The sequence below is a fragment of the Trachurus japonicus genome, chromosome 17 (genome assembly GCF_045865225.1).
Source record: "Trachurus japonicus isolate A0001 chromosome 17, Traja_1.0".
Taxonomy (NCBI): Eukaryota; Metazoa; Chordata; class Actinopteri; order Carangiformes; family Carangidae; genus Trachurus; species Trachurus japonicus.
In genome coordinates this window covers 12,382,375-12,407,808 of record NC_140923.1, presented here as the reverse complement: position 1 = coordinate 12,407,808, position 25,434 = coordinate 12,382,375, and the positions used below count along the sequence as shown (strand labels likewise).

Here is a 25,434-nt window from a genome sequence, read left to right as displayed (position 1 = left end):
TTAACTAATGAATTAAATTATGTTTTAGGGTGGCAGCATTAACAATCTCAAACTTTACCTAACATATAGATTTACATTCACTTTTTCATTGATGGAGAGTTAATTAAAAAAAAGAAAAGTAGTGAAAAATGTCAAATATTCTCTGATTCCAGCATCAAATGTGATGATTTGCTGCTCACTGTCTCATATAACACTATCTTTGGTTTTTAGAATAATGTTATGTTAAAATTAGAAAGTTAAAGATGTTGTATTTAGCAGTTTTCAGCAATATTTCAATAACTGACTGAATAATCAAGTTAAAAATAAGAATTGGGACATTAATCAATTAGTCAATCAATCAGGAAAATCAAAGCTATTGTAAAAATACTCTGATGCCTTACAACTTACAAGCAAAAACTTATACAAACAAAGGTTTTTATTTATTTAGATTAAAAAAAGACAGGTGCATTTTTATACAGTCTATACACTGTTCAATGACAATAATAAGAAAATCTCTGACTTGCTACAAAATCAGTGTAAACATTTTCTGGTTGGTCCTTTTCTTAACGTCTCTGTGATGAGACAGAGACAAAGAGTGCAGAGAACTTATTGTAAACAATGCACACGTCCCTCAATGAATATAACACTGATAGAAACTGGACAACACAAATAAAAAAGACACAATGTGCTCAAGCAACAAAGAGACAAAAAGACAATATTTAAAAAAAGAAAAGAAAAGAAAAAGAGAATGATTATGTTTCTGTTTTTGATTGTTGTTTCGATTACACACATATTAAAACGTCACCTCTCAGGAAAAGTTGTGACTTTAAAAACATTTTAGTGCTGATTTTTGTTTCGTTGGTAAGTTCTCTCTCTCTCTTTATCTCTGTTTATATATATATTATAAATGCAGTACCTCATTCAGACACTTGGGGGCAGCACTGCTTCAGTTTACTCTCCTTCAGTCAACAGGTCAACACTTTAGGAAATATTGTAATTTACAACATTAGATGTTCCTATAATGCAACAAAGAAATATCCTTCACATGAAATAACAAGCTCATTTTTACAGAAAGTTTTTTTTTGTACATGTTTTACAAACAGGATTTGATCCAGGAAGTGGGAAGATTGCTGCTTGTTCAGAGGCTCATGTTGTCACCTTCACACCTGTTTCCTCCAGTCTTTGTGCAGAGCTAAGCTAACCTGCTATCTATCATATAGATATAAACGTGGGATCAATACTTGTCATATAACTCTTAAAAAACAACAATGAGCATATTTCCCAAAATGTTGACCTTTTCCTTTAAGGGTTTTGACTGATAAATGCAACATAATAGTTCCCGACCTTTTTGGCCGACAACCTTACAACATTGAACCGTGAGTGTTTGTTTCTCTTTATGACCCAAAAAAAAGGAAAATAAAATGCTTCAATATGTTACAGAAGTAAAGAAAACGAAGAAAAAAACCGAAAAATGAGAATGATGTGTGAGGCAGAACTAAGTCAAACTACGTCTTTTCATCTTTTGACCTCACTAGATTTATTTATTAACCCTTCCCTCCCTCCCTCACTGCATTATTATAAGACCCCACTTTGTTCATTTCCTGGTGGCAGAGCCAGAGAGCTGTCTGACTTGATCAGAGATCAAACTAACAAATGAAGCGTATAGCTCGTTCTATCCAGATCACAAATGCTGTGGTCATCTCTGAATAAAAAAGTCACTGCTATTTTACATCTATAATTTGACCTGGTTGGTTTCCTCTTAAAAAAAACCCCACCTCTGCCTTTTTTTGTTTGTACCGTTCAAACTAAATCTGTCAAGAAAACGAGAGCGACTTCAGATTTTAACACACAGCATCGTGATCGTGTGGATGTGATTGTCCGTCACACATTGTTCAACGCCGTACGCTGTTGGGAGAACAAAGCGAGTGATTGTGATTGTGATTTTGTGTTCACGAGTCCAGGTAGATGGAGTAGATCTGGTTGAGGCAGCGGTCGACGCCTCCGGCCTGGAAGAGGAAGCTGTCGTCTGGGCAGGGGGACATGGAGTAGCCGCCGCCCGCCTGGCCCTGCAGGTCCTGCAACAGGTCGAACCCTGAGGAGACAAAACAGAAAAACCATTTCTTTTTAAAACAACTCTTTTGTTTTCATGTCGAGGAGAAGTGGACCTGGAGTTATTATGATAATAATCAAGTGTTGCAGCATCATGAAAGGAATTTAAAAAACTGGCTTGTTCTGTTTCTTTTTGTAGGTTTTAATCATAAGAGTCAGTTCCCCAATCGATCGATCATTCAATCTTTTCTTGGTTGCCAACCAGATAACCAGATAAAAGTTTGTTTCATATTGATTAAAAACAGAAAAGGGAACATCTCAGGGGAAATGATCAGTCCAACAACAAAAAGATAAAACAGACCTGTGCAGATCTTGGTTACATCAAAAATACAGGATAAAGTCTGTTCAGTTAAGAAAACACAAGACATGAATTGAACAAGTCTATGACGACAGAAACAGGATCGTCCTGCAGGTGCTCGAAAAAATAGTTTGTTCACCTGTAGAAATGTTTCTTAAAGGGATAGTTCACCCAAAATTCAAATTTCCGAAATACCTCCATAGTGCTCGTCTGTAATGTCCCTCTTGTATTGAAGCCCCGACATGAGAAATTGCAAATCACGCGAGATTTGCACCGACACAGGAAGAGCAGTGAACTGAGACACTGGGAGTTTCCATTTCTTTCTTTCTTTCATTTCTTTATTTATTGAATTGGGACAGTGCACATTCATCAACACTGACGCATTAAGTACCAGTGTAAATGTGCCGGACTTAGCACAACTGCTAAATTTCAGCCGCAGTCCCAAGGCAGGTTTCCGCTACAAACAAGCTTAAAATATAGACTTATTTAATTTTTTTCAGAACAATTTCTCATGTCGGGGCTTCAATACAAGAGGGACATTACAGACGAGCACTATGGAGGTATTTGGATGTTTTTTGGTGTGTCTTTTTGGACGAAGAAAAGTGAGCCCCATTCATTCACAACCATTATATGGACAAATACTGCTGCGCAGACCCCCCCGTAGCTCAGAGAAGGCACGGAGGACTCTGAAACTTCTCCCAGCCCTTAGTCGACGTGAAGGTGAGTAGATAATGAGTGAAATTTGAATTTGGGGTGAACTAACTAACAAACGGAGGTAACGGAGCATGTTTAAAAAATGAAAAGTTGAAGTAGAGTAGTTTAACACCTGCCTGATCATTTATTATAAACTGTACAGAGCTGGTCAGGTGTCAGGGCAGTGCTGACAGGTGAACGACAGGTTGAAGTCTGTTACCTGTGGAGTGTGTGGAGGTGGACGGGTTCGTGAAGTAACTGGCAGGTTCGAAGCCTCCATCGCTGCCGGGCTGAGACACCTTCCCCTCTCCGTACAGACAACCTGAGGAAACCACAGAGGAGACGATGACGATGAGAGAGAACAGAAAAGAGAATCGTTTTTTGGTTTTTTTTAATCTGTTAAAGGGATAGTTCAACATTTTGGCAAATTGGCCCATTGCCATAATCCCTATAGTTTTAGCAGTAGGTTCGTAGACCTTTAATTGTCGGTGCAAGCTATTTTTAGAACGGCAGAGCAGAGCCGCGAGCTGCTCAGAGCTATGCTATACGGAGGCTCATGGGATTTCTTGGTTTCCCTCATCAAACTCATCAAATACACAATCCAACAACTCCACAACGCTCTGGTGGACAAGTTGTGACCTGCACATTCACCACGCTATGAGATAATAACACAACGTTACCAGACAGAGTTGTTTTAGAGGTAAACACAGAGACTGCTTGATGAAAAACTGTTCCCAATGGGAACGTGCATCAGTGGTTTTGCATGAATTTCCCTCTAAAACAACTCTGTGTGGTAACGTTGTGTTATTATCTCATAGTGTGGTGAATGTGCAGGTCACAACTTGTCCACCAGAGCGTTTTGGAGTTGTTAGATTGTGTATTTGATGAGTTTGATGATGGAAACCAAGAAATCCCATGAGCCTCTGTAGCGTAGCTCTGAGCAGCTCGCAGCTCTGCTCCGCCGTTCTAAAAATAGCTTGCACCGACAATTAAAGGTAACGAACCTACTGCTATGACTATAGGGATTATGGCAATGGGCCAATTTGCCAAAATGTTGAACTATCCCTTTAAGATTATTTCATTCATCATTATTCAATGTTACGTTGTGGAAGTTTGGTTATTAGTTTTTAATAAAGTGTTTGAAGTTGAAGTTGAAGTGTCTGCTGTATGTGTAAGGGGGGTGACAGTAGGGCTATAATAATTAAAGCAGAAGTAAGTGGAATTAAATGTTTGTGTTAATATAAGTCTTAAATAGTTGTATCTTCCGACAGCAATCACTGTGAGTGTTTGGTCTGAAACACGGGTCTGTCAGTCACTCTGCTCTGCTGTCAGCCGAGGAGAAAACTTTCCTTGTATCCTACAACCTTTATCCAATGAGGAGAGAGAACGGCATAAAGGGGCGGTCCTCTCTGTGTGTGCAGCCAAGGGATGCGCGTGAATGTGGTGACGTAGGGACGAGGGCGGGGACTGCTAACTCCATCGGCTGACAGGAAGTTAGCCAAAACCACCGGATCGCTTACTTCTGCTTTAAGCAAGAAGAATATGCAAATTATAAAAATAAAGAATGCTGAATTCCGTTCTGACTAAAAAAACAATAATAAAACTAAAACAAGATGTGCTGAGCTGTGAAGTGCGAGCGAAGTTCAGTCAGCGTTCAGGTGCAGGAAAAGTGTTGACGGCTCATTAAATGCAGCTACATGATGTGCAATGGTTGCTCTCCCCCCCCAGGCTGACAGTGAAGCCTGCCTGGTAAGATTATTATTTTGGGACATGATTGATCGGTTGACTCTAAGTGATTAAAGATACAGTATTTGAGCCAGAGAAGCCAGACAGCTGAGGTGCACAGGGGGCTCATCATCATTTATTTCACAACAACTCGGAACAAGTGTTGTATGTGATGATGTTGTGTGAGCCGGTTTCGGGCTTCAAGTCCCTCAGGTTATTGAAATTTTGGGCCTGTTGAGAACTCTATCTGCTGATGCTGATTTTTATTTTATTTTTATTTTTATTTATTTAAAGCAGAAGTAAGTGATATTTTTGTGTTAATATAAGTCTTAAATAGGTCTATCTTCCGACAGCAATCACCGAAACACGGGTCTGTCAGTCACTCTGCTCTGCTCTGAGCCGAGGAGAAAACTTTTCTCGTATCCTACAAGTTTTATCCAATGAGGAGAGAGAACGGCATAAAGGGGCAGTCCTCTCTGTGTGTGCAGCCAAGGGATGCGTGTGAATGTGGTGACGTAGGGACGAGGACCAATAGATCCATGACAAGGGCGGGGGCTGCTAACTCCATCGGCTGACAAGACGTTATGGTGCGTTCAAGGCAGCCCGTAACTCGTGTTTTTCCGACCTGTGAAGTCGTACCAGTTCGATCTGGTACGAGTTCACGGGTAGGAAGTTACGAGTGGCCGTTATAATGACTTTCACAGGTAAAACAGGTCGGAAAAACACGAGTGGGTTGCCTGGAACGCTACAAAGTCGTAAGTTGTGACTTGAAGCTGTAATTTACGGTTTCAAAAGCCTGTCTGGAACGCAGCATTAGCCAAAACGACTGGATCGCTTACTTCTGCTTTAAGGAGGACAGTGCACATTAATGAACATAATAAAATGTAAAAGTGCCAGTGTTAGCCAACGGCTAGTTTCAGACTGTAGTCCTCCTGGCAAGGTGTTAAAAGCCATTAAAATGAACAACAAGGACACAACAACATAATTCATATATACGGGAAAAACACAAGGAACACAGAAAGTCGGTACACAAATTGGAACGTATCTAAACAGATAATAAAACTACAAAGAGAGACAGTTAACATGACACTACTATAAAAGACAACCAAACAAAGAAACAAAAAACAGGAAGTATAGTGCAGTTTAGTAAATTTAGGTGAGATGGGCTGTTTACGATGGATAAAATGGATGGAGAATAGATGCAACAATGCAAGACCAGAACAGGGGTTTCTTGATGGAGTTGTGCTAGGATGGGTTGAGAACTCAACGAAACCAAATATAATACAGTGTGATAAAATGCTACAGTGTACAAGAAAAAAAAAAAACTGTCAGGGATGGGCAGATGAAATGGGGGGGTGCAGCGATGCAAGAGAATCTGGACATTTTTAAAAGCAAACTGAAGACCTACCTTTTTAGCCTTGCTTTTAACTGACTCGTACTATTTCTATTACAGTATTCTGAAACATGCATTTAATCTAATTTATCTTATTTTCTTATTTATTTGTTTACTATTATTATCTTTTTTATTCTATTTTAATTCATCCATTCTTTTCTCTTTTTTTATCCCACTACACCTGCCTATTTTACTTCATTTTACCTAGTGTCTTTCTCGTCTTCTCTTTTTATCTATTTTACCTCATTTGATCTAGTATCTCTCTTATCTTCTCATTCTATCTATTTTACTTCATTTTACCTAGTGTCTTTCTCCTCTTCTCAATTTTATTTATTTTACTTCATTTTATCTAGTGTTTTCCCCGCTGCAAATGAGTGAGTATTAGATAGCGTTTACCCGATAAAATCCATTGTTCTAAAATTATTGTGTGAATGTGTATGTGTTTGCGAATTTATGTATGTCTCCCTAACATGTGTTCCCTATATTGCTTGTTTTTAACATGTGAAGCACTTTGAGCTGCCATGGGCATGAAAAGTGCTATACAAATAAAGCCTGATTGATTGATTGATTGATTGATTGAAGAACCAGAGCAGGGATTTTTGTTGGAGTTGTGCTAAGATGGAATGAGAAACACAAACAAGAACCAACAACGGGGGATGCAGATGATGATGCAGATTGTGATGCAGATGCAGATGATGATGCAGATGCAGATTGTGATGCAGATGATGATGCAGATTGTGATGCAGATGCAGATGCAGATTGTGATGCGGATGCAGATGCTGACTCTACCTTGCTGCTGGGAGAAGACCTGCTGCTGGTGGCCATAGGGCTTCTGGTAGCCCTGCAGCCGGACGTCGGCTCGGTCCGACGAGGAGCTGGCCGGGCTGACCTCGGCCGCCATGAACAGCGATGACGGCCTGTTCCTGTCGACGACACACAGCCCCATGCAGGTGGGGGAGTTACTCAGCGGCGGCGCCCCCCAAACATTAACATGAAACAAGCGACTGACTTGGTTTTAATGTTGTGGCTGATCTGTGGCCAGTTCATTCTGAATCATTAGTAACTCAATTTGTAGTTGTAATTATTTTTCCATGGCTTCATGACTTGACTCAGTCACAACTTTGAAAACTGTTGTCATGTTATGTCTAGACAGCGTACGTGAGTAAACTGTTTGGAAAAGAAGAGATGTAATAAACAATATACAGTCATGATGAACATTTACAGTTTAGAAAACAGAGGGCGAGCACTTGAGAAACGACCTTCTTCACCCTTAACCAGACACGTAACTTGTTTTTGACAAGAAAAATAAAGTATTTTAGTTTATGTATTATAAATATTTATTTAACCCTCCTGTTGCCCTATCTGTTTCCTTCCTCCATCCTTCCTTCTTTCCTTCCTTTCTCCATTCCTTCCTCTTTTGATTCAATTGACCCGATCTGTTCCCTATACCTCCATCTTTCTTTCCTTCCCTTTTCCTTTCCTTCTTTCCTCCCTTTCTCCTTCCTCGAACAAATCTGTTCTCTCCCTCCATCTCTCTTTACTTCCTTTTTCCCTTCCCTCTTTCCACAATCCTTTTTCCCTCCCTCCCTCCCTCCCTCCCTCCCTTCCTTCCTTCCTTCCTCCCTTCCTTCCATCCCTTCGTCCTTCCTTTTTGACCCAATCTATTCCCTCCCTCCATCTCTCTTTACTTCCCTTTTCCCTTCCCTCTTTCCACAATCCCTTTTCCCTCCCTTCCTCCCTCCCTTCCTTCCTTCCCTTTGTCCTTCCTTTTTGACCCAATCTATTCCCTCCCTCCATCTCTCTTTACTTCCCTTTTCCCTTCCCTCTTTCCACAATCCCTTTTCCCTCCCTTCCTCCCTCCCTTCCTTCCTTCCTTCCTTCCTTCCCTTCGTCCTTCCTTTTTGACCCAATCTATTCCCTCCCTCCTTCTATCTTTCCTTCCCTTTTCCCTTCCTTCTTCCCCTTCGTCCTTCCTTCCTTTCTTCCTTGACCCAGGAGGACAACAGGAGGGTTAACTTTATCTATATTTGTAAACTTTTATATCCTATATTTATATACCTCTTGAAAAATGACGAAAGAGTGAAGAACCACATGTGGTAACTTCACTGACCTTGATTTGGTCCGGGGTTGAAAATGTGAATTTCCAAGTATTTAAAAATGAGTGCCCTTTAAAAAGTTATAAACACAAGTAAATCAAATATAATGTAGATTAAAATCTGTCTATAGAGTTTCTATCTATCTATTGTAGTTATTTATAAACTTGATTTCACTGAACTTTGACCCAAATCTCTGATCTAATCACAACCAGACCGAGAGCTTCTCAGCAACTTCAGGCAGATAATCATTAGCTGCCAATGTGGCCACAGCTGTTATCACACACAAACATGTGAATACTTCAGCCCATGTACAAACAGTACAGTTTATATAAGTAAGTATTTCCACCTCAGGGGGAGGGGGTTGCAGGGGGTTAAGGGGGGTTAAGGGGGGGGTAGTAATGCAGGCGTGCTTTGTGCGGCGCTGTATCCATCGCTATGCTGCAAGAATGTGCTGAGTGTGCACAAACACAGTCTGACTCAACATGGAAACGAATGAGTCAGTTGAGCCAAGTCGACAAGAAGAAAGAAAGGCGGTCAAATCTCTCTCCAAGGAGATATGCAGCTGAAAACCCCCAGTATGGTATTCGAGCCCCCCCCTCCCCCCCACCCACCCCGCCTCCTTCCTCCTTCAAAGCTCTCGCTCTCTGAATTTCATGTGGCCTGAGAACTCTGCTCCGATGATGTACTGTAGTATATTGGTCCCTCGAGAGCCAAATGGCCTTGGTTTCTGCTGGAAGGGTTTTAGAGGACTTCATAAACAAGCCAAGCCTTGTCAGAGATACTGATGGCTGCTGGCCCGAGCCCCTTCTATACAGTACGTGCATCTGACCAGCTATGAAAAAAAAAAGAAGAGAATGATTGGAGATTTCTTTACATATCTATCATTTGTCATCCCCAGGTCTCTTTATTACCCATTTCCCATGTCAAATGCTATTACATTTAATTTAACAGTCTGTGCTTTCAGTGGAGAAACTCAATAAAAGCCAAAATTAATCAGAAGGACTTTTTTGAAACCCAAACTGATATAAGTTACAGATGGCCGTGGCTTCCCAAGGTAATAAAATCCAGGCTTTGTATAGGATTATGTAAACAAAGTGGGCTTTGATATACTATGACTGTCGAAATGAATGTGGCACGATGACTACGAGCCCCAAGAATCCAACACTTCTCTGGGTTTCCACCCCGCGGCGGCCCCCTGAACCAGCAGCGCTGACCTTAACTATAAACAACCAGGCTGTTCCTCGGCTTACATTCTTGCGACGCTGCAACAACATAGCTGGGATGTCTGAGTCGTGAGCCGTGTGTGTGAGCGCCGCGGACCTGCCGGGTCGATTCCTCTGTTTTGTGGCCGTCGTGCCCAAAAAAACCTCTCAGATGCACGAGCTTAACGGAGAGAGAGAGAGAGCCCACGCCTGAGGGAGCGGCTGTCAGCACAACCTCAGGAAACTGTTCCTCTGATCATATTTTAGCAGCTAAACCCCCTCATCACTAAACTTTTTTTTTCTCTCCCTTTCTTTCCTACTAACTACAGCCAGCTGCCCTCCTTATATCTGGAATGAGAGGAATCCTGCTTGCAGAATTTAAGATCTTATGTTTATAGGCACTTTATACTGTACACAAGCTCTGCCTTAATCCACGGCTGCTTTTTTAATAGCAACATACTTGGGCTGGATCAGAGGAGGGGATGAGTAGGTTTACCAGAGGTGCCAGCGTGCGCACGCAAAACTTATCTGTTTTCGGGGGTTTTGGCAGCGCAGAAGCTGCAGAGCGTTTCTGTAATATAGATTTACTGGATCTCAGAGGATCATGGTGAATGTATGTAATGCAGATGGAGATTTAATGTGAGCCCAGGCACTACCAATTAGGCACTTAGAGAAACTTATTGCATGTTAGTGCTGCAGAAAAAAAAAAACACAAAAATGTGTGGACATGTCAAACATTTCAGTTAAACCAGCCATTTGGATCCGATGTCACTCGGAGCTTCTGCAGCGTAAACTTTCATTTCTTCTCTTTCCTTCAAATTGTATAATAGCGTTTCTGTGAGAGCCATCCCAATGTTTAGTGCGTCTGTATGTGATGGACTCCAAAAAAGCCCATCCAGCTCTTCACCAGCCCCTCTCCTCCCCCCGTTTGGCCGCAAAACACACAAACACTGCACATCACAAATACTCGCTGATGGACAAGCCCTCAGCGCGCGGGGCCTCTGAATCCCTCAAGTATTAAATAATTAAAAGACGTCAAAATGGCTCGTCCCGGCCAGAGTAAACACGCGCCTGGCTATGAGGTCAGAGCCCGATGCCGGCTGTGCTGTGAAGCAAAGATAATTTACTTTCACGTGTTTAACGTCTCGCTAAGTCATTTGGGGGAAAAACAAGTGCTTGTCTGGTATTGGCTTTGGCAGGCCGTGGTGTACTGCGGGCACCAGTGGGATTCTATGACATCCTCAGTCTCTATAAAGAGACGTCAATGGACAGATTGTGCATAGCTTATGGAAGCTCTGGCTGCAAAAAGCTTTGAGGCAATGGAGGCCGGACTGATGCTGCATTAATCAAAGCGCAGTTATATGTTCTGAAAACACACACACACACACACACACAAATACACACACACGGACACCTGAAAATCTAATTAAAGGGACTCAAGTCGAGAAATCCAGGTGTAGTGCTGCTGCTGCTGCTGCTGTTGCTGCTGCTGCTAAAGCATCTGGAGGGATTTAGGTGTTTACACTGCAAATTCACTTTCCATGACTTTTCATCCACTGTAGTATTTTGTAGTTTGGATTTACGTCTCTATCCGTCTCTAAACAGTCCTTCCATCAAGGTCCATTCCCATGAATGTCTTTTTTCTTAATCATGTCAGTGTCTTTTTGTGCAATTTCAAAAAAAAAAAAAAAAGTGTTTTGAAGGACGTCCCGATCCATAAATGTTAAAACGAGATTCAAACCAGATTTGAACATCAAAACAACTTGTCCAGGATTTCCAAGGCTCCTTTCAAGCTCCTCCCAACAGTGTCCTCACACTTCAACCAACAATAATATGCATTATCATTAATAATATTACATCTTGTAGGGGTTTTAAAAAAGAGAAAGCAGAAGTCCAAGGTTCGCTGACTGGAAAATTCCCAAAGGTTTCCACTGAGTCTCATCTGTGGATGAAAATATGACAAAATGCAGCTGAAAGCTCTGTTAATTTTTCCAGGTAGTTGGACCTTGTGTAGAGGAATGTCTTAATTCCAGAAGATTATGCGTCAGTGTTTAAAGAAATGTGTGAAAACCTCAAGTTTAAAAAAAAAAATAAAAAAAAAATCCTTAATATGTGTGAAATCGTGTTCAGAGAAAGAGGGAAAGAAAAAAACAAAACATCTTGACACTTTTGCCAAGACCTGGTCCAATTTCACAAGAAAATATGTGCATCATATGTGAGGATTTTATTTCATTTATTAAACCGCAAAAAAATGTTATCTTGGCCCTTATCGACTCTCTTTTATGGAGTAAGTGCCTTTCTTGTTACTGTTGTGACAATAAAAGTTAGTTTACAGGCAAACCTTCAATGACCAATGATTTGAGGCCATATTGTCCAGAAACTGCAGCCTGGAGGCTTTCAGCTGTATCTTTTTAGTCTCACTTCTACTTTTATACTTGGCAGACAAAATTTGTCTCAGTTTACAGTACACATAAGTTCTGCGGCCTCCAACTACCCAATCAGCGCAACCACAAAGCCATAACTCCATCTCTGGTGATAATGTCTCTGGTTTATTCAAGAATGCATAAAGCTCACATCGCTCTCTCGCTCTCTCTCTCTCCCTGCGATTCCCAGACGAGAAGAGAGAGCCGGAGTTAAGTGACTGCGAAATCTTTAAGAGTCGCATCCAAACTGGGCTTTGATGGCGTCCACGTATTTGAGGTTGAAATAGGATTTTGGGGGTTTGACATCATCACACAGGGAGGGACTGCTCAGAAGTGTTGGGTAGTTGAAGAAAAAATAAAATGCTTCAGCGAACGCCAGAGTCGTCAAGCGAGTGAGTACGCTTAAGACGCATAAAAAAGGCAGAAGCAGATTTTTTTTTTTTTTTTTTTTTATGCAGCAAAAAAACACCCGAGAATACGCGGCTGTAAGAGGAGATCTGACATGAAGAGAGCAGCAGAAAATTGTGGTCAGTTTTCACTATTTTTATCTCCAGTAGAAAATAGCTCCAAATGAAAACTGCCAAATTCAGATGAAATCCCATTCAGCTCCATTGTACTGGGTTGGCAGCAGAAGTCAAAGCATCAGATAACGCAACGCGCTGCCAGACACCACGAGGGGTAGAAGCAGGAAAATATGTTTTAAGATTTTTTATTCTATTTTTTTTTATTTCACATGGATGAACTGACCTGTTTGCCTCTGGGTACATCGTTAAGTGTTATTAAAGTACTCTAGCCTTCCAAGGAATAAAAAGCAATCGCATTTTAAAAATGAACAATAGAGAAAATAAACCATATCAAAAATATTCATATATTTGTAATTTATTGTTTTGCAGCTGTATTTCATGATTTGATAAGTCATTTCGCTTAATGGTCGGTTCGGTCTGCAAATCTCAGTGCAAAACCAATCAATTATTTCAAAATGGGAGGAAGGATTAAAGGGATAGTTCAACATTTTGGCAAATTGGCCCATTGCCATAATCCCTATAGTCATAGCAGTAGGTTCGTTACCTTTAATTGTCGGTGCAAGCTATTTTTAGAACGGCGGAGCAGAGCGGCGAGCTGCTCAGAGCTACGCTACAGAGGCTCATGGGATTTCTTGGTTTCCCTCATCAAACTCATCAAATACACAATCCAACAACTCCACAACGCTCTGGTGGACAAGTTGTGACCTGCACATTCACCACACTATGAGATAATAACACAACGTTACCAGACAGAGTTGTTTTAGAGGGAAATTCATGCAAAACCGCTGATGCGCGTTGCCTTCAGGGACAGTTTTTCAGCAAGCAGTCTCTGAATTTCCCTCTAAAACAACTCTGTCTGGTAATGTTCTGTTATTATCTCATAGCGTGGTGAATGTGCAGGTCACAACTTGTCCACCAGAGCGTTTTGGAGTTGTTGGATTGTGTATTTGATGAGTTTGATGAGGGAAACCAAGAAATCCCATGAGCCTCTGTAAAAGCGTAGCTCTGAGCAGCTCGCGGCTCTGCTCCGCCGTTCTAAAAGTAGCTTACACCGACAATTAAAGGTAACGAACCTACTGCTATGACTATAGGGATTATGGCAATGGGCCAATTTGCCAAAAATGTTGAACTATCCCTTTAAGCATTGACAACGACAATCTTATACCGTCAATAATGGACTTTTTGATTTCACACTCACCCCTCTCTCATGCTCCCCGGGCTGCTGGCGTCAAAGTTTCCCTCTAAGCCCTGATACCTGGGGCAGGTGTCTGCTGATGGGGGCAGAAACTCTGACGTCGCCCTGCTGTGGACGGTGCTGCTGTTTGAGTACACACCTGAAACAGAGACGTATAGATGTTATAGGAGTTTATTTCAAGCTTACAGGTTGCTTTGTGCAGTGGGAACCAATAAAGTCTCAGCTCCAAGACCAGAAATTTGGATTTTTAGTGTAGATACACATGTCAGAGAGGGATGGTGAATTATGTTTTCTTTGTTTTGGATCAGAGGTGATTTCATTTCAGCTCTCTCTCGCTCTCTCTCTCTCTACAACTGTCAGCGATGTCGCAAAATGACGATGACTAATGAGTGTTTGAAATCTCCGTTTACTATTACACTACCAAGTAAAACTGCCGGCCAGGCCTCACTTAGCGCTGGCGAAGAAACAAGAGTCTTGTTCAGTTTTTCTTTGTGGTACATAACAGTGCAGATGTTCGATTACGATGTTTACTTATACTAATAAAAGTGTGTATCTAAAATAATACTCTGATATTTTATGGATGTGGAGGCTAATAAAGAGAAATAAAGCGGCTTTATTTATTTTGCACTTGCAGTAACCTGTTATTATCATTTCTATTTGCCTATTGATATACTATCAACAGCTCTCAGTGCTACTTGAACATCTGCGTTAAAGGTTTTTTTTTGTTCCTGTTCTTACTTTCATCTACTCTATTTTTATCTTCACCTTTTTATCAAATATTTACAAATCTTGTTGTGTGGTCGTTACGAGACGGAGTTGTTTTAGTTCCGGTCAGGGGCAGTTTTTCAGCAAGCAGTCTCTGCATTTGCCTCTAAAACAACTCTGTCTGGTAACGTTGTGTTATTATCTCATAGCGTGGTGAATGTGCAGGTCACAACTTGTCCACCAGAGCGTTGTGGAGTTGTTGGATTGTGTATTTGATGAGGGAAACCAAGAAATCCCATGAGCCTCTGTAGCGTAGCTCTGAGCAGCTCACGGCTCTGCTCCACCGTTCTAAAAATAGCTTGCACCGACAATTTAAAGGTAACAAACCTACTGCTAAAACTATAGGGATTATGGAAATGGGCCAATTTGCCAAAATGTTGAACTACTGTATCCCTTTAACATGTTCAACTTTATTTCAAAGTGTGTCACATATTGTTTGTAAAAAAAACGGGCTATACAAATAAAATTGCCTTGCCTTGACTAACTGGGCGGCTTGGAAACAGGAGCAACATTTCATCATGTTTCAGCTATTTTTAGCCAAAATATGAATTACTTGTAAACACACTGAGAGCGAGAGAGGAGATTTAATAACTCTGCTGTGGTGGTTTGTTTCAGAAGCATCTTAATTTAATAACTTTTTTTCATTAAAACTTGTCACCACATTGTAACAGCTCAAACGCAGCCGACAACGGTTTCCTCTGTAGTTTCTGCCTGGAGTATTCATTTAAAAGCATATCACATATTGCTGCTCGCCATCAGCAGGCCTTTCAACACTTGGATCTGACTTTGAGTTACGGCCCCGTTGACGATGATAGGATGTGTCACCGTACGACCAGCATTCATAAATTAAGAAATGTACACACTCAGGTATGTACATAAGGTCTCGGGCTCTAACATTTGGCCCCTTCTGATAAGGATAAAGTCCTCTTGGGACATTTTCAAAATTAAACACTGACATGCTTGTTTCACCCTGGATAAACATAGCTCGTAGTGTGCTGTTTGAGGCTTTTCCCTCAAAGTCTTCTGGGTAGAGCTGCAAGTAGTCTGAAGTAATAGACATGGACAGCTCTCCTGGACACTCTCTCCTCTCTTTTGCCAACTGAGCCTCAATGTACCTGACAGCTTCTTGATCCCGGTTCAGCCATTGAAAGGGAAAGAAAAAGAGCTTGGCTGGAAAACGGGGTTTGGAGAAGCTGAAGGACGAGGCGGGGAGAGGGCCAACTTGCCCGCAGTCAGTGCCCGGTAATTGGACAAGGTAAACACTGGCATGATGAGCTATCATCGAAGGAATGGGGAGAGGGGCGGGAGAGGAAAAGGAGCAAATGAGGCCATGGGAGGAAATTAAAGAGACAGCTTAACAACCCAGGTGTTTGGCCAATTACCCCCCCTCCCTTTTTTTTTTCTTTGTTTTCACACTTTTCCAGAGAGAGAGGTGTTGGAGAGCTAAACACAGATTTTCACTGCTTTTTTTCGCTACCGTTTCAATCTGCGCATACCTGTGAAGTCATCTAAGGCCGGTAGAGGTGAGCTGTTTCCTTGGTGCGAAGGGGCCGTGGAGCCGTGGAGATGCTGCCTCGCCAGACAATCGCTCAAAATGTCCGACTCCAGCATCGTGTGCACTTGAACCTGTCAATAAGACAAAACACAGATGTTCACGCCACGGAGGAGTGTAATACGGCACATTTAGTATCATGTTTTCACGTTGGATGCAGGGAATGAAAATGATTATGATAAAGCTGTAGTTTAGCTGTTTTCCAGTTGTTGTTTTCTTTTTTTCTCCAGCTGTTTGCCAACACAACTTCCATGAGCTACATTTTAAAGTATTCACTTCTCTTTTGATTACATAGGCCTACAGTACATCAATTGAAAACACGTTGAGTTTTCTGCGGGCGGTTTTCTACTGTTCATTCTTTATAAATGATGTTTGCACCATATGCCTGGTTCTTGTTTTGTCTAGCGATCCAGCTTCTTGAAGAACAAACTCCAGAAATCTTGTTAGGCAATCTTTTATTCCAAGATGTTCTAACAAAGTTAAAGCAAGACAATTTACTTTATTATCTAGCGTTAACAGAGCCATCCCCCAGGACTTTCCAAAACTATTTACGTAGAGCTCCAGGACTTAGAAGAAGCTCGCGAAGGACACCCCAGGAACCACAAAAGAGCAGTGAACAATCATCGAAAAATGTCCTCTCCGACCGTGAGCGTTTATGAAGATGCAAAACTTCAAGAGCTGTGACACATCGGCTAAGAGAAATGTATAACCGTATGGAGTTTTATGAAGTGCGTGTTTGATATTTCAAAGTCCCGGCGTTGAGCCCCGCAGGATTTACTGCAGCGCAGGGCGTGTTAGCCATGTCACAACTTACAAGCACACGTGGTTGTGTTTAAACCAAACAAGGCATGGGAATACACAGAAAGCCCCAGTGTCACTCATGGTCCACGGAAAACAAACAAGGCCCAGATAACACTGAACAATAGGCTCCCTATTCTGACTTCCAGGGAGTGTGTATAATACTTTGTTTTGTTGTATTTCATCCTACTGAATCACAAACATGCTTCGTCTCTCCTGCCGCCGCTGCTGCTGCTGCTGCTGCTGCTGCTGCTGCTGTTGCTGCTCTCCATCTCTTTGTGAGAGGAACAGGAGTCGATCACGGAGCGAGTGAGTGAGCGTGTTACCCAAAACCACTGACCTCTGAGAAATCAACGTTTTGAATCGTACATAAAGAACCATGTCACTGTAAAAACCCAACTATTTGGAAGAGTAATATACTTTTAATGCCTAAGGGGTTTTAAAAAAAAACTCTTTTCAATTCTCTGGATATTGACTTTCATCAGGTAAGACTCAGAAAATCAAATCAAGATACAACGGAGGAGAAAATAGTTTCACTTTTGCGTTTCCCCCGTTCGTTGTCACTCTTTCTCTTCACTTCAAGACCCCTTTTCTGTTAAACTTTCTCTCTGCTGCCTTGTCAAAGTATCAATACGCTCTTACACAGATGCATTTTATATATCTCCCTCTCTCTGTCTGTAATGAGCCTTTTATTTATTTATTCATTTATTCATAAAACCGTCTTACGAAAGCTTCCTCCTTATCACTGAGCCGTGCTTTCTTGGACGCTCACAATCATGGCTCAGCCTCAATATCATCCAAAAATCATAGTGAGTTAGGAAAAACATCTTTTTATTGGAAGGATTTCAATTTCAATTCTCTGGTTAGTTTTCATTGGAAAGTTCTTTGACTGTAATTGTCACTGCTTTTAACCTTTATTGTTCTTTTGGTGTTATTTGTTGGTCTTGTTGCAAACATCTGCACGATTTTCTGTAAAAAAAAAAAAGTTCAATTTATTGTTTTGTTTTTTTAATTATATATAAATGTATCTTTTCCATTGATTTTAACTGTATTGATTGATTTCTATATGTCTGTATCTCAGCACCTCTCTCAATGTGATTTCTGGGGTTTTAAATAAGTAAAAAATGATCATAATGATGAAATGTTCCGCTTCTGTTGTTATGTTCACTCACACATTTGTACTAAAAAGTAAAAATTTTTTTTTTGGTTGATCAATATCTTTGAATTTAACCATTTTTATGTAGAATTTTGGTTGAAATGTCCCTAAAACAGCCTTAATTTATACCACAGGTGATAATATACGCAGCAAAATTGTCCTATTGTCATTAAAGGGTCCAACACTGGTGCACAGGAAGCTGAGGTGAGAGATGTGACCTTGACCATTTACTTACAACACCTCTGGTTCAAATCCAGCTGTGCACCACTGTCTCCTGCACAACAGAAGCCCCAGAGTTGCTTTAAAAAAAAACAAAAAACATAAAATAATCTCTAAAATTTAAAACCCCGTCTTTTTCTGCTTTCACTACATTTCATTCACTCCTTTTAAACCACACTGCTGCTGTTGCTGCTGGGCCACCACGTCTAATCTAATAGAGTCTAACCTAATCTATTCTCAGAGGCATGGGGAGGTTTTATTAAAGAGTCAGTGGTCAGAGCAGTAACCGTACCCCCGCTCTCGGATAAATGTCCGACGTATAAAACAAAAACACAAAAAAACACAAACTAACTAATTGTTCTGTTGGTACCTTGACCTCTCTCTCCTGCAGGCCTTTGGCTGAGTGAGCCTTGACGTGTTTCCGTAGCGAGCTGGGGTCCGTGTAGCGTTTGGTGCAGCCCGGGATCTGACAGGCGTACGGCTTCTGTGAACGGAGAAACCACAACAACAGGCCGTGAGAGAGAGACAGAGAGAGAGGCACAAAGGAAATGAAAATAAAATGAAAATAAATTGCAGCGCTGGCTTTTCATCCCTCTGTCATGTATCATCAGTCTGTGGAGTTTATTATTGTGTTGTTTTGCGATGATGCTGTGCCCTGTAATATCTTCCCCAGTGCTCAAAGGAACTGCGCTCCAGGTGTAGTAGTCAGACAGATGCGCTCTGCAAGAGGAGCAATGAAAAGTACAAAACCTACTTTTTTTGCAGTAGCTTTGTCTACTTCAGTACTGATGTTAAGTCATTTCCCTCGACGCTGAGGGACTGAGACCAAAAACCTCACATTTATCTTAAGGGTTTCAAATCAATGCAACATTTTTTTTTTTTTTGCTGTCAAGCTCCATTTTAGCTGCTGGGAAAACAAACCTGACAAGAAGAAATATGAATATGCCACAAAACAGCACAATATGCAACACAACAATAGCATTTTTTGAAAGGGTGTATGAAAGGTTTTAGGATTATGGTTTATAAAGTGGTGCAGGCTGTGGCCCTTCTCCTCTGCGCTGTTCGAATAACAACACAACTTAAGGCTTCATCATGTCTTCTTTAGCAAAAACAGACCCGCACATCTTCATGTGTCACAACGCTCACCACGCAACAAGGTTAATGCAGGCGCACTGGATGATGTCAAAACATAAAATATAATAGTGTTTACAAATAAGAGGACAAGTCTGGCGCAGGCTCGTCCAGATGGGTCACAGGTGTCGACGCTGTGTACAGTAACGTGTTGTGTAGCTACGACAGGCGGGAACATTCAGGATAAATATTGTAAATGCCGCTATTTGGCGTTGACAACTGCACGGACAAACAGTGATTGGACGGAGATGTAGATCGTGTCAACATTTTTTACATAACGTGATCCTGGGGCTGAGAGTGGAGTGTATTTACCTTTCGTCTGCAGGCTTAAGGAGAGGAAGAGAGAGAGGAGAGGAGAGGAAGAGAGAGAGGAGAGGAGAGGAGAGGAGTTAAGAAGAACAGCTCAGATCAGATGGGTTTTTTCCTGCTCAGCCATAAATCAGTGCATCCATTCATTCAAGCAGAATCAGAAACCAAGAGGTTAGTAGACGGCACAATATCCCATATAGAAATGTAATATATAACATGCAGTATGCAGTATGTATAAACAGACAGAGTACTCGACCCCAGTACTTTAGTAAGAGTACAAATACTACTGGTCAAAATTTACTCTGCTACAAGTAAAAGTAGCTCAGTCGACATGTTACTTGAGTAAGAGTAAAAAAGTACTTGCTTTCAAAGGTACTTAAGTACCCAAATTACATGCTTTTAAATTTACTTTCAGTAAGAGTAAGAGTAAATGTCTTATTTTTCACATCAATGAATTACTATATTTTTTTCTAAGTGAATTTAAGGAGCTTTTAACTCTTGTTTCTGAGAATGAACTCTTTGAAACCACCTGCACTGATGTGCTGCTTTTAGGGGTTAGGGTTTCCTTCTTTGACAAACACAGCTTGTGTCCAATAGGATTTTAGAAAAAAAGAGCAGACCTGAAAGTAACGAGTACTTTTCAGCCTTCCTAGAAATTAACTTGAGTAAAAGTAAAAAATATTTGTCTTGGAAATGTATTCAAGTAACAGTAATAAGTACCAAAGAAATCTAATACTCAAGTAAAGTACAAATCCTCTGGATATGTGAAGACTTTTGTTTATAAACTATAAATGATGGTCAATTTTGAAAGTGTGTATGTATTAGAAATATTTATGAAGGATTTTTATGATTTAGCATGTTGTGATTATAAACTGTAGGTCAATTATACAATGATAATATGTTAAACATGCAAGTTTCTTTCAAATTAATGATTATATTTAAACATGTGTTTCCTCCCATTCTGCATAAGTGACCTCACGCTTGTACTCTACTGTGTATAACATCAACACACTGACAGACTTTGGGATGTATATATATTTATGTATCATATCTCTATAATAGAATAATGCATAAACATATATGTATCTATATGCACAATATATAAATGTCAATGTATGATAGTGTCCCAATTTTTAATAGTTTGCACATGTCGTATGTGGAAATTCATATGAATATATATAACATTTGCATATGGGACACATTGTTTAGATTTATCTTCACCTGTTCCAGCAGCAGAATATATTCCATGCAAGAAGAAGCAGTAGGTATGAGTAGAGATGTTTTAACACCATTAAACTAAGGAAGCATAGAAACAAAAGGCTGTTTTCTGTTACTGGGGTGCGTTCCCTGTATTTCACAATTTCATCGGAGCTGTGAGTTAGGATGAGTTAACGAGACCATTTCCATGAATCTAATGCCTTGCAGATTTTTTCCCCTCTTCACCATTACTCACCATTCAACCAGGTGGAGTGAATTAAGTTTCCATGAAACCACATGTACAGAATTTAAGTATCAAGATCTGAGCATTAAGAATAATAACACTGATAATAACGGTAAGAGCAACAAAATACTTAATAATACTTTGAACCGACTAATGCTTTGCTCATTAAAACCAATGGCTCTAAAACGCAAAGTTCAAAACAGCACTTGGGCAAAAACAAATGAGTAACATCCAAAAGTCCAAATCTGATCCAGAGGAGGACAACAAACATACAAACAAACAAACAAAACCATCATTCTAATATTGGTATTAAAGGGATAGTAGCATTTTTTTTAAAGTGGGGTTGTATGATCTACAAATAGCCCCTAAGTACTTTAATTGCAGTAGAAGACTCTCTGCACTCCTCCCGTTAGCAACGCCAGCCCATAATAGCCCTGCCCAGAGATTTACAACATACAGTGTTGTGAACAGACCCAAAGAAACGGCCTATTTTCACGGCCTAAAAGAGGTTTTACCTGGAAAAAAAATACACAGTTCCATTGTTCACTATAATATAATTTTTTCCAGCCCTTCAAAGTGCAGGAAAAACACAGTTTTTATTTGGACCTAACCAACTCACGTATCCCTCCGCCCAGGGTTAGCGCCCGTCGACCAGCAGTTGGTTAGGTCCAAATAAAAACTGTGTTTTTCCTGCACTTTGAAGGGCTGGAAAAAATTATATTGGAAATTATATTGGAACTATGTTTTTTTTTTTTCACGTAAAACCTGTTTTAGGCCACGAAAATAGGCCGTTTCTTTGGGTCCATTCACAACAATGTATGATGTAAATCTCTGGGCAGGGCTATTATGGGCTGGCGTTGCTAACGGGAGGAGTGCAGAGAGTCTTCTACTGCAATTAAAGTACTTAGGGGCTATTTGTAGATCATACAACCCCACTTTAAAAAAATGCTACTATCCCTTTAATGTAGTTATTACAAGTTATGATGTCAGATTGTGACCTGTTCACCGGTGTTGTATCCTACTATTTTCTACTGTACAGTTTTCCCAGATTGTTTGTGCTTTTCTTTTCTTTTCTCGTCAAGAATTTAAATGAAATCTAAACATTTCAAACTTTCGGCAATTAGACATAGATCTTGCACCAGAGTGTGTAATCCTCCTCCTCCTCCTCCTCCTCCTCCTCCTCCTCTTCCTCCTCCTCCTCCTCCTCCTCCTCGGTGCCTAACTTTACATGCTGGCAGGAATTGGGCAACATATCTTTGTTCTTTCCAAACTGAACAATATTCCCTGGGAGAGCAGCTCAGGGCTCCATGAATCAAAACAGATCAACTCTGAATGAAGTGCTGAGCTCTAACTGTCTTTCTTAAAATGCAGCGCCACGTACAGTGGTGACACCGTTTCGTAAGATTGAGGTATTGTGTAAAAACGCACAAAGATAAATGTCTGTATGCATGTCTGTGTGTGTATGTGTATGTGTCTGTGTGTGTATGTGTATGTGTATGTGTGTTAGAGACTGAGAATTTGTTTTTTTATTTGCTACTTTGATCAATATAATTCATCATCATGCTCCATTATTGCTGATTTTAGTTACTGACCAAGTCATTATTGTCTTATAAACACATCTGAAACGCAAACAAAGACACAAATCAATCATAAACTGGTGTTTATATTGTTTCTAAAGTCTGATTTTCATGTTATGTGAACTGCAGATTGTTTGTAGAGACACGACTACATGAGGTTTAGAAACAAATCTCCAACATTTATAACACAATACAAGTTATTTAGGCAAACTCAAAGTGAACTGCGCTGACACCAGTCTTTTCCCCGGCTGCTTGTTATGCTATATTCACCAATTACTTACATTCAGACAATCTTCACACACTGGGCCAGATGTGATGGCGCCAGATGTGTCTGATTCCTCATTTTGTGACGCAACTGGCGAAGCCGCTATCGGCCGGCGTTGAAACCACAAAAAGGGAGAGAGAAAATCTTTCGCTTTCTCCTCTCGTTGCACTTTACGCTGCCGCTGCTGCTGCCGCCGCGGTGCAACGTACAGCTTCATGTCATCCGTGTAATAGGAGATCTGATTTGTTGGATTACCGCTAAGTCCTCATCGCTTGTCAGCAGGAGTAAAAATAACTGTGGTTTAAAGGGAAAAATCCACAGCAGGTATGCAAGTTTCACAATCCCCAAGAATGTTTCAGAGTCTATATCAGGCAGAGGATGAAGAACGAGGAGGGGGGAGAGGGAGAGGGGAGCAGAAACGATTTCCCTTTTCTGCCTGATACAAACTGTAGGAGTTATTATCATTACAGGAGGGGGCTGAGGAGGAAGAGGTTTTGTTCTCTTCAGCTCATTTCATATGCTGGTTTTCGTTTTTCAGTCTCTACGTGAACGTTCATGTTACAGCTTCATTCAGACGCCGGTGAAAGGATCAATAGTGTGATGTAGAAATGCACAATTACTGTACAAGTTAAAGTCCAGTGTTAAATAATTTTACAGATTTGAAACACCAGAGTATCACTAATCTAACAGCTACTTTATAAAATAATAATTTGCATTAAAGACATGTGCAAAAAGCATATAAAATACAACATATTATTATACATCAAACCAGTGTTTTTATAACCTTTGTGACCTTTTACCCCTCATTGAAACAATATCTGCTTTGTGAGGTTGTTACTAGAAGCTCCTCCAAAGAATCAACTCTCCTCTACGTCTCACATGGTTTCCGTGGAATAAACTGTGTGGATCCCAAACAGACAAAATTATTTCTAAAAAAGATGATAAAGAAGAAGTATTTGAAAACATAAAACTAACTTTTTTTTGTAGCTGAATTTATCCTGAGAAAGAACCTGACCCCTCACTGGACCAAACTACATATGAAGTAGTTTAAACTGGTACAACAGCTGCTGATACATCAGTATTAACCAATTTAATAATAGTCAGATATCAAAGTTAATTCAATTCTTTAGGTGCATAATTCTGACAATATTACATTGAAGTGGGATTTTGAATAACTTCTCAAAATCACTTGTATTCAAGTAAAGGATCTGAGAACTTCAAGCCTCTGATCACAAGACTTTAAGTACTTTAAAGGGCATTTCCAGTGGTAATCAATGTTACCTCAGATATCAGGTCACCTATGATCACTTCATTTCATACCATCCATACTCCCAACTGCAGCGTGTGGACGTTTATATTCGTTTTTGTTCAAGAATCTATTGTTTTTTCAATGTTCATTAATGGGTTCAGGACTAATTTTAGTTCCCTCTACCGTTGTGTTCTCTGACCCGGAAAGGAAGCCGCGGTATGTCCGAATTTAGCTTTAATCTAATTATGAAGCAAATTTTTTGTAAAGCGAATTAATGAACATTGAAAAAATAATAGATTCTTGAACAAAAACGAATATAAACGTCCACACGCTGCAGTTGGGAGTATGGATGGTGTGAAATGAACTGATCATAGGTGACCTGGTATCTGAGGTAAACATTGATTATGACTGGAAATGCCCTTTACTATGAAAGTATCATGTAATATAACCATCTATCACATTTGTTTTGCAGGAAAATCCTGATCAACAAAGCAACTAAAGGTGTTATTTGAATGTAATGGAGTATATATAAACACACACCACTTCTCTTTGACACATGAAATAGTATAAAGTAGAAATACCCCTGACTCTCCTCCACGGGATATTTTAAAGTACCTTCGTGGAAAGAGCCACGATCCTGGCACAGCGTCTGGCACCTGGTGAACAACCGGGAGCAGCTCTGAGTTAAAAAGTCTGAATTTCGAGGAAGAAGCCAGTATTTCTTTTCTCCCACGGGCGCCATCAACGGCAGATTTCATAACTTATTTCGCAGCAGAAGCCTTAATTTACGACCATGGTGAGCGCTTTGGGAAACTCTGCCCCCCGCTTCTCTGAATCCCATGATGAGGTTTCCCATCAGTCTCATCATGTGACGTTATTAGCTGGTGAATTATGCTGCGGCCTGTTTTATTTGAGACATGAAGTTGGCACCGGCGTTTAAATCTCATTCTGTTGTTGACCCAGGCAGCTGGCATCGAAGGAAAACAGACAATATGAGGAGGACGAAGACGGAGGGATGGATCAGAATCAATATTGTAAGAAGAATCTCTACTGTAACTTAAAATAAAATGGCCCAATTGTTGAAAAACACGCGTTAAAGTGCCCTCTAGGAGCCAAAATGTGTGCTAAAGTGCCCTCTAGGAGCCAAAACGCGTGCTTAAGTGCCCTAAAATATGATCATTGAGGGTTTTATGTGTGCTGTGTTGAAAGTGTGAATGTTATTTACTGGTTTTATATACTTATACAAGCTCTGGAAAAAATTAAGAGACCACTTCAAAATGATCAGTTCCTCTGGTTTTACTATTCATAGCTATGTGTTTGAGTAAAATGAACACT

The 25,434-nt window shown here is 40.5% G+C and overlaps 1 protein-coding gene across 1 annotated transcript in view; it reads right to left on the bottom strand.

Annotated features, from left to right (window-relative positions):
• Positions 1-1,559: 1,559 nt before the first annotated feature.
• The window catches only part of glis1a (GLIS family zinc finger 1a), a 57,232-nt gene continuing 33,357 nt past the window's right edge, over positions 1,560-25,434 (bottom strand). The window contains exons 5-10 of the mRNA XM_085804838.1: positions 18,498-18,611; positions 15,899-16,028; positions 13,641-13,776; positions 6,987-7,120; positions 3,300-3,401; positions 1,560-2,071 (exon numbers count right to left, since the gene is read on the bottom strand). Of these exons, the coding sequence (XP_085660964.1) occupies positions 1,929-2,071; positions 3,300-3,401; positions 6,987-7,120; positions 13,641-13,776; positions 15,899-16,028; positions 18,498-18,611 (759 nt within the window). The 3' untranslated portion in view covers positions 1,560-1,928. The remainder of the gene's footprint in view (positions 2,072-3,299; positions 3,402-6,986; positions 7,121-13,640; positions 13,777-15,898; positions 16,029-18,497; positions 18,612-25,434) is intronic.